The sequence below is a fragment of the Leucopleurus acutus genome (genome assembly GCF_964270905.1).
Source record: "Leucopleurus acutus genome assembly, chromosome: 19".
Lineage (NCBI taxonomy): Eukaryota > Metazoa > Chordata > Mammalia > Artiodactyla > Delphinidae > Leucopleurus > Leucopleurus acutus.
This window is the reverse complement of record NC_139161.1, coordinates 13,029,392-13,039,386: the sequence shown is the minus strand read 5'-3', so window position 1 is coordinate 13,039,386 and position 9,995 is coordinate 13,029,392. Positions and strand designations below refer to the sequence as shown.

General features: G+C 38.3%; 1 protein-coding gene across 2 annotated transcripts in view; it reads left to right on the top strand.

Annotated features, from left to right (window-relative positions):
• Positions 1 to 294: 294 nt before the first annotated feature.
• B3GNTL1 (UDP-GlcNAc:betaGal beta-1,3-N-acetylglucosaminyltransferase like 1) overlaps positions 295 to 9,995 on the top strand; it is a 118,240-nt gene continuing 108,539 nt past the window's right edge. Inside the window, exons 1-3 of one of the 2 annotated variants that reach the window (XM_082861647.1) lie at positions 295 to 347; positions 1,841 to 1,952; positions 2,054 to 2,153. In XM_082861647.1, the coding sequence (XP_082717773.1) occupies positions 1,860 to 1,952; positions 2,054 to 2,153 (193 nt within the window). In that variant the 5' untranslated portion in view covers positions 295 to 347; positions 1,841 to 1,859. Of the gene's footprint in view, positions 348 to 1,840; positions 1,958 to 2,053; positions 2,154 to 9,995 lie in introns of those variants that run through there. The other variant, XM_082861646.1, reaches the window with a different exon arrangement.

The following is a 9,995-nucleotide window of genomic DNA, read 5'->3' as shown; positions in this document are numbered from 1 at the left end:
TCTGAGCAGATCAGATGAGCTCCCTCGGGGCGGGGGTGGGGGGAGGGCGTGTGCGTGTGCTTGTGGCTGTGGCGGGGTGAAGGGTGGGGGGGGGCTGTGCCTGTGGCTGTGGCTGGACTGTCCTTCCGCCGCTCTAGGCCGCGCCTCTCCACTGCCTGCAGGTCCCCGCTGGATCGACGTCCCTCTGCGCCAATCGGAGGCGCCCGGCCTCGGCCCCGCCTCCCGGCGAGCCGCCCGCGCACGCGCCGTAGGCCGAAGTGGGCGGGGCGGCCCGAGGAGCGCGCGCCATGCAGGCCAGCGGGTACACGGCTGCCGCCCTCGGCCAGGCCCGCGCCCCCGTCCAAGTGGTAGGTGCTGGGCTGGCGGGGGTGGGAGGTGGGGATGGGGGTGGCGCCCCGTCCCTCCTCGCCCCTCCCCGCCCCTCAGCTCTAGTACCGCTCCCTGACTCTCTGTCTCCCCGACTCTGCGGTCGTCTCCTGTCCCCTCCTCTCCTCTCCTTTCAACTCCGTCCCTCTCTCCTCCGTCCTCCTCCTCCCCGCTCCGCTCCCCTCTATCCCTCCCTCCCTCCTCTCCCCATCCTGGGTCTCCATTTCCCACACCACCACCGCCGCTTCTCTTGGGCAGCCTATGAGGGTCTCTGCCCAAATCAACGTTAAAGCACCAGCAAGAGTGCGAACAGAGATTAATCAAGGCTCATCTTTGGCAGAAATTCACATTATGTTTTGTATTGTAGATCTTGAAAACAGTAAAAATATTCTTTCCTTTAAAAAATAATTCCGAAGTAAAGTAAATATGTATGTAAATTAGGGATCTATTTATGTGGATAACATAAATGCAGGAAGGGATACCACTGTTGAATCAGATCCTCAGAGTAAAGAACTTGACAGAAGTGTATTTTCAGTGCTTATATCTGTGAGCTTTTCATAACCATATTCAGATTTAGATTTAAAATATCTATATTCTGTATAGATATATAATTCGTACATATATGCATGTATGTATGTTTGCACGTGTATGCATGTGTAGACACACGCTCACACCTGGATGACCTGTGTTTCTGTCTTCTTACTTGGGAATGTGTCCACTCTTCGTTAGGGTATAAACTCAAGGGTGAGGACCGACTGTAACTTCTATCTTTGGGTATTCTGTATTGCTTAATGTGGTAATATACAGAATTAAGACAAATCCTGTAATCAGTTGTTTTGTTGGCAGTCAAGATTCACTGGTTTTACTCCGTACACTTCATAAATTTTTGTTTTATGTGGGCCCTATGAGAAGAGGACAGTGCCAAACTATCCTAAACGGAGTAGAGCAAAGGAAGAGAGAGCTGGAGGGAGGTCACCTCCCCTTTTCCCAGCCCCACCCCCATACTTTGTTAAAGCAAGTGTAGGGGGTACTTAAAAGGGTTTTTTTGTTGCAGTTTCTCTAACATCATGGTTTACTGAAAATGCTTATTTCATGAGTGGGTTCAAGATACACAGATGCTTGTTTCAACCAAAATGATGATGTTTCTGACCACTGATTGGGAAACACATGAATTTGCCGTTGAATTGGGAACATTTTTGATGCCTTTCAGATTTTTGTTTCCTTTTCAAAAGCATCCAAAAGACCAATTCTGGGAAATCTAAGACAATAAATCTTGAGAGGAGGCATAGACACCTTTTTTTTTTGTCAGGACATATTCTTTCCCTGGAAGCCTTATGCTGGGTTACTCTGTAAGTCAGGTCTTGCCCTTTGGAAATAAGCATTGTGTGGATGGTAATGGGGAAGTAAATTAGAGCCATGGAAAGAGTATTCAGTTTCCACACTTGTTTCTCAATCGTTTTGTTTTGAATTCCAGTCTGTTATCCTCCCGGTCCATGACGCTGAACCGTGGCTGGACGAGTGCTTGGGGTCTGTTTTGCAGCAGGACTTCGAAGGCTCCATGGAGCTTTCCATTTTTAATGATGCCAGTAAGGTATTTATGAACTTCCTGTTGGTGATTTAGCCCTAGTGTAAGTCACCTCTGACTGGAGGAAAGTTTCCTGACCTGCCAACGTCCTCGTGCTTTCAGGACAAGTCTATGACTATCATTGAAAAATGGAAAGAGAAGCTGGAAGGTTCCGGCATCCTTGTGGTCATTGGAGGGCACGATTCTCCTTCTCCCCGAGGAGGTCAGTAACCGTGTTTAGTTTATTATTCTTATCGACTTATGTACTTAAATAATTTCCTGTTGTTCAAATCCTGGTGAAAATTATCCTGAGTAATACTTGAGTATACCACTTACTAAGGACACGGTGAGCCTGGCTTTCTTATGCTTCAGTAAGGATTTGTGTACATCCACTGCTCATTCTTTACTTATTCAGCCCAACAGAAAGCCATTGGGTGTTTTCATTCCTGGTGTGATTGGTCATTATTGGTCACCCCTAATTTTTAAAATTCTTTTCTTGTGACATTAGATTTGTTTTTGTCCATTAAAAAAAAATCTTCTTAAAGAAGCAGCTTTTGGTTTCATTGATTTTCTATATTGTTTTTCTTTTTCCTATTTTGTCTGTTTTCTATTTTGACTCTGAATTGTATTATTTTCTTTCTGCTCACTTTGGGTTTAATTGGTTCTTACTGTAATTCTTATTTTTTAAATTTATTTATTTATTTTTGGCTGTGTTGGGTCTCTGTTGCTGCGCACGGGCTTTTTCTAGTTGCAGCGAGTGGGGGCTACTCTTCATTGTGGTACCTGGGCTTCTCATTGCAGTGGCATCTCTTGTTGTGGAGCACGGGCTCTAGGCATGCGGGCTCAGTAGCTGTGGCTCGCAGGCTCTAGAGCGCAGGCTCAGTAGTTGTGGCGCACGGGCTTAGTTGCTCCGTGGCCTGTGGGATCTTCCTGTACTAGGGCTCAAACCCATGTCCCCTGCATTGGCAGACAGATTCTTAACCACTGCGCCACCAGGGAAGCCCCTCTTTTTGTAATTCTTAAGGTGAAAGCTGAAGTCATTGGTTTGAGACCTTTCTCATTTTCTAGCATAGGCATTTAGTGATATAAATTCCCCTCTAACTATTGCATTAGCAACATCCCACGAATTCTGATATGTTATGTTCTAATTTTCGTTCAGCTTCAAAATACCTTCTAATTTCCCCATTGATTTCTTATTTGATTTATGGATTATTTGAAGTATTTAGTATTTAGTTTCCAAATATTTGAGGGATTTCCCAGATATCTTTCTATTATTCATTTCTGATTTAATTCCTCTGAAGTAAGAGAACATACCTTTTTGACTTGAATCTTTTAAATTTAGTAAGATTTACTTTATAGCCCAGGATAAGGCCTATCTTGGCAAATGTTCCGTGTGCACTTGAGAAGATTGTGTATCTGCTGGTGTTGGTGGAGTTTTCTGTAAATGTAAATTAAGTCCAGTTGGGCACAATCTTGTTTAAATCTACTGCATCCTTGCTGATACAAGGTCTACTTGTTCTCAGTTACTGAGGTGGGGTATTGAAATCTCCAACTCTAACTGTAGATTTATTATTCTTCCTTATAGTTCTATCATTTTTGGCTTTGTGTATTTTGAAACTCTGTTAATATTTGAGATTGTTGTGAAGAATTGACCCCTTCATCATTACGAATAACCCTCCTGACCTCTGGTAATATACATTGTTTGATATTAATATAACTGCTCTGGCTTTATTTTGACTAGTGTTAGCATAGTGTATCTTTTCCATCATTTTGTCTTTTAACCCATTCCTGTCTTTATATTTAAAGGATGCCCCCTCCCTTATAGATTCTTGTAGACGACATATGATGGTGCTTTTTAAATCCAATCTGACAATCTCTGCCTTTTAACTGGGATGTTTACATTAGTTACATGTAATATGATTACTGATGTGGTTAGGTTTGAGTCTCTCTTCTTGCTATTATCTTATATTAGTTGCATCTATTCTTCATTCCATTTTCCTCTTTCTCTGCCTTCTTTTGGATTAATTAAATATCTTTTATAACAGCTTTATTAAAATACAATTTATATACCATACAATCCACCCATCAAAGTATACAATCAAGTGTTTTGTAGTATGATCACAGATGTGTGCAGCCACCACCACAGTCAATTTTAGAACATTTTCATCACCTCAGAAAGGAACCCTGTATCCTTTAGTTATCACCCTCCATCCCCCATCCCCCCAGCCCTACGCAACCACTGATTTACTTTCTGTCTGTAGATTTGCCTGTTTTAGACATTTTGTATAAATGGAATCATATAATATGTGTTCTTTTGTGACTGGCTTCTTTCATGTAGCAAGATGTTTTTAAGGTTCATGTTGAGGCATATATTAGTACTTCATTCCTTTTTACGAGAGAATAATATTGGGTTGGCCAAAAAGTTCATTTGGTTTTAAGTAAAAATGAAAGACGTTTTTCATTTGCACTGAGAACTTTATTGAACAATGTATTCATTAACCAAACGAACTTTTTGGCCAACCCAATATTTAATTGTATAGATGTACCATATTTTGTTTATCCATTCATCAGCTGAGGGACATTTGGGTTGTTCTACCTTTTGGTTGTTGTGAAGAGTGCTAGTATAAACATTTGTGTACAAATTTTTGTTTCAACATAGGTTTTCAGTTCCTTTGGGTATATACCTCGTAGTTGAATTGCTGGGTCATATTGTAATTCTATGTTCAGCATATTGAGGAACTGCCAAACTATTTTCCACATCAGTTGCACCATTTTACATTGCCATCAACCATGTATGAGGACTCCAGTTTCTCCATATCCTTACCAACACTTCTTATTTTCTGTGTTCTTTTTAATTATAGCCATCCTAGTGAGTGTGAAATGGTTTTTCATTGTGTTTTTTTTGTTTGTTTGTTTTTTTGTGGTACACGGGCCTCTCACCGTTGTGGCCTCTCCTGTTGCTGAGCACAGGCTCCGGACACACAGGCTCAGCGGCCATGGCTCACGGGCCTAGCCGCTCCGCGGCATGTGGGATCTTCCTGGACCGGGGCACGAACCTGTGTCCCCTGTATCGTCAGGTGGACTCTCAACCACTGCACCACCAGGGAAGCCCTTCATTGTGGTTTTCATTTGCATTTCTCTAGTGACTAATGATATTGAGCCTCTTTTTGTGTGCTTGTTGTCCATTTGTATATCTTCTTTGGAGAAATGTCTATCCAAGTCCTTTGACCATTTTAAAATTCGATTGTTTGCGTTTTTGTTGTTGAGCTGTAAGAGTTCTTTATATATTCCGGATACTAGACCCTTATCAGATATATGATTTGCAAATATTTTCTCCCATACTTTGGATTGTCTTTTCACTCTCCTGAGAATAATCTTTGATGCACAAAAATTGTAATTTTGATAAAATCCAATTTATTTTTGTTGTCATTTTATGTGCTTTTGGTGTCCTATCTAAGAAATCATTGCTTAATCAAGGTCATGAACATTTACTCCTTTGTTTTCTTCAAAGAGTTTTATAATTTGAGCTCTTTTATGTAGGTCTTTGTTCCATTTTGAGTTCATTTTTGTATATGGTGTGAAGTAAGAATATAACTTCATTCTTTTGCATGTGGATATTGAGTTGTTCCAACACCATTTGTTTAAGACTATTCTTTCTCCATTGAGAGTTTCGGTACCTTTGTGAAAATCAGTTGACCGTAAATGAATGGGTTCATTTCTGGACTCTATTCTTATGCCAGTACTACACTGCTTTGATTACCATAGCTTTGTGGTAGGTTTTGATATCGGGAAGTATGAGTCTTCCAACTTCGTTTTCCTTTTTCAAAATTGTTTTGCAATTTCATATGAATTTTAGGATCAGTTTTTTCATTTCTGCAATAAAGACCATTGGGATTTTGATGGGGATGGCATTGAATCTGTATATCTGGGTTGTGTTGTCACTTTAATAGTATTAAGTCTTCCAATTCATGAACACAGAATATCTTTCCTTAGGTCTTAGGTCTTCTTCAGTTTCTTTTATCAATGTTTTATAACTTTCAATGTACAAGGCTTTTGCCTCTTTGGTTAAATTAACTCCTCAGCACTTTATTATTTTTTATGGTAGTGTGAATGGAATTGTTTTCTTAATTTCCTTCTCAGATTGTTCATTGTTATTGTATAGGAAAACTGATTTTCCTGTGTATTGATCTTGTATCCTGCAACTTTGTTGAACTTGTTTATTAGCTCTAGTAGTTTTTTTGTGAGTTTTTAGGATTTCCTATATTTAAGATCATGTCATCTGCAACTGAGATAGTTTTACTTATCCCTTTTTAACTGGATGCCTTTTTTCTTTTTCTTGCCTAATTGCTTCAGCTAGAACTTCCAGTGTTTAGTAGGAGTGGAGAAAGGAGACACCCTTGTCTTGATCCTGATCTTAGGGGGAAAGCGTATGGTGTTTCACCATTGAGTATGATGTTAGCTGTGGATTTTTGTAAATACCCTTTATCATGCTGAGGAAGTTCCCTTCAATTCCTAGTTTGTTGACTGTGTTTTTCTTTATCATGAAAGAGGATTTTGTCCAATCTTTTCTCTGCATCAACTGAGATAATCATGTAGGTTTTTTTCCTTCAGTTCTATTAAGGTGGTATATTGTACTGATTGATTTCATATGTTGAACCACCCTTGCATTACTGGGATACATCCCACTTGGTCATGGTGTATAATCTTTCTAATATGCTGCTGGATTTAGTTTGCCAGTATTTTGTTGAGGATTTCTACATAGATATTCATAAGGGATATTGGTAGGTAGTTTTCCTTTCTTCTGATGTCTCCGTCTGACTGTAGTATCAGAGTAATGCTGGCTTTGTAGAATGAGTTAAGAAGTGTTTCCTTTTCTTCTATTTTTTTTTTTTTGAAGAGTTTGAGAAGGATTGTTGTTAATTATCTAAATGTTTGGTAGAATTCACTAGTGGAACCATCTGATCCTAGGCTTTTTTGCTGTTGTTGGGAGATTTTGATTACTGATTCAATCTCTGTATTTGTTATAGGTATGTTCAGATTTTTTTACTTCTTCTTGAGTTAGTTTTGAGAGTTAGTGTGTTTCTAGAAATTGTCCATTTCATCTAGGTTATCTAATTTGTTGGCATACAGTTGTTCATAATATTCAATTATAATCTGTTTAGGTTTCTGTTAAGTTTAGTAGTAATGAACCCACTTTCTTTTTCTTTTCTTTTCTTTTTTTTTTTTTTTGGCCGTGCCTCACGGCTTGTGGGATCTTAGTTCCCTGACCAGGGGTCGAACCCGCACTCCCTGTAGTGGAAGTGCAGAGTCTTAACCACTGGACCATCAGGGAAGTCTGCCCACTTTCATTTTTTATTTTAGTAATTTGAAGCTTATTGGTTCTTAGTCTAGCTAAAGGTTTGTCAATGTTGTTGATCTTTTCAAAGAACCAACTTTTGGTTTCATTGATTTTCTCTGTTGTTTTTTTAGTCTTTATTTCATTTACCTCTGTTCTGATCTTTATTATTTCTTTCCTTCTGCTAGCTGTGTGTTTAATGTGTTCTTCTTTTTCTAGCTCCATAACATGTAAAGTTAGGTTGTTGACTTGAGATGTCTTTTATATAGACATTTATATATAAATTTCCCTCTGATCACTGCTTTTGCTGCATCCTGTAAGTTTTGGTATGCTGTATTTTTATTTATCTCTTAAGTATATTCTAATTTCCCTTATTTGACCCATTGGTTATTTAAGAGTAGGTTGTTTAATTTTCACATATTTGTCCTTCCGTTATTGAATTCTAGTTTCATTCCATTGTGGTCAGAGAAGATACTTAATCTGATTTCAGTCTTTAAAAATTTTTTGAGATAGGTTTTGTGGCCTGACATGTGGTCTGTCCTGGAGAATGTTGCATGTGCACTTAGGAAGAATGCAATGCAATGCTGTTACTGAGTAGAGTGTTCTGTATATGTCTGTTAGGTCTGTTGGTTTATAGTGTTGTTCAAGTCCTCTATTACCTTACTGACCTTCTGTCTTGATGTTCTATCTATTATTGAAAGTGAGGTGTTGAAGTATTCAACTACTATAGTAGAATTATGTTTCTCCCTTCAATTCTGTTCATTTTTGCTTCATTTATTTTGGGGCTCTCTTGTTAGATGTGTATAGTTTTATAATTGTTATATTTTCTTGATTGACCCTTTCATCAGTATATAGTGTCCTTTGTTTCTTGTAACAATTTCTGACTTAGGGTTTATTTTCCCTAGTACTAGTTTAATCACTCCAGCACTTTTTTGGTTGTTGGTTGAATGGAATATCTTTTTCCATCATTGCACTTTCGACTTATTTGTGCCTTTGGATCTAAGATGAGTCTCCTGTAGCATTTAAATGTATCATGTGTTTTTTTAATCCATTCTGCCAATCGTTGCCTTTTAATTGGAGCATTTATATTTAAAGTAATTACTTTCGAGGAAGGACTTTTGCCATTTTGCTGTTGTTTTCTATATGCTGTCTATCTGTTTTATTCTTCAATCCTCCATCAGTGCTTTCCTTTGTGTGTAATTGGTTATTACTAGTGTGCCATTTTTATTCCCTTCTCATTTCCTATTCTGTGTATTTGTAAGTTATTTTCTTAGTCATCACTGTGGGGATTACAATTAACATCTTAAATTTATAACAATCTAATTTGAATTAACATCAACTTAACTTTAATAGTGTATAAAGCTCTGCTCCTGTACAGCTGTGTACCTCCCACTTTATATCATTTTTGTCACAAATTACATCTTTATTATTTGCCCATTAACATAGGTTTATAATCATTGTTTAATGTGTTTTTTAAATCATATGGGAAAAATACAAACTGAAAGTAAAATAATACTGGCTTTTATATTTAGCTACATAGTAATCTTCATCAATGTTTTTCATTTGTTTGTATGATTTCAAGTTACTGTCTAGTGTTCTCATTAGAGCAGGAAGGACTCCTGTTAGCATTTCTTGTAGGGCAGATCTGTTAGGGAATATCTCCCTCAGCTTTTGTTTATCTGCAAATGTGTTTATTTCTCCATTTTTGAAGGATAGTTTTGCCAGATTCAGAGTTTCTGTATGTTATAGACCCAATAATACATTACTTACATATTGTTTTTTAAATTAATTTCTTATTGGAGTATAGTTGATTTACAATGTTGTATTAGTTTCTGCTGTACAGCAAACTGAATCAGCCATACATATACCCACTCTCTTCTAGACTCCATTCCCATGTAGGTAATTACAGGGCACTGAATAGAGTTCCCTGTGCTATACAGTAGGTTCTTATTAGTTATCTTTTATATATAGTAGTATGTGTATGTCAGTCCCAATCTCCCAATGTATACTCCCCCTTCCATAAGTTTGTTTTCTACATCTGTGACTCAATTTCAGTTTTGTAAATAGGTTCATTTGTACCATTTTTAAAATTGGGGTATAGTTGTTTTACAATGTTGTGTTAGTTTCTGCTGTACAGTGAAGTGGAGTTCCCTGTGCTATACAGTAGGTTCTTATTAGTTATCTATTTTATACATATTATTGTATATATGTCAATCCCAGTCTCCCAATTCATCCCACCCCCCATCCCTTGCTTTCTCTCCTTGGTGTCCATACATTTGTTCTCTACATCTGTGTCTCTATTTCTGCCTTGCAGACTGGTTCACCTGTACCATTTTTCTAGATTCCACATATATGCATTAATATACGATATTGGTTTTTCTCTTTCTGACTTACTTCACTCTGTGTGACAGTCTCTAGGTCCATCCATGTTGCTGCAAATGGCATTATTTCATTCTTTTTTATGACTGAGTAATATTCCATGGTATATATGTACCATATCTTCTTTATCCATTCCTCTGTCGATGGACATACAGGTTATTTCCATGCCCTGGCTATTGTAAATAGTGCTGCAGTGAACACTGGGGTGCGTGTATCCTTTCGAATTATGGTTTTCTCCAGATATATGCCCAGGAGTGGGATTGCTGGATCATATGGTAGCTCTATGTTTAGTTTTTAAAGAAATTGCCATACTGTTCTCCGTAGTGGCTGCATCAATTTACATTCCCACCA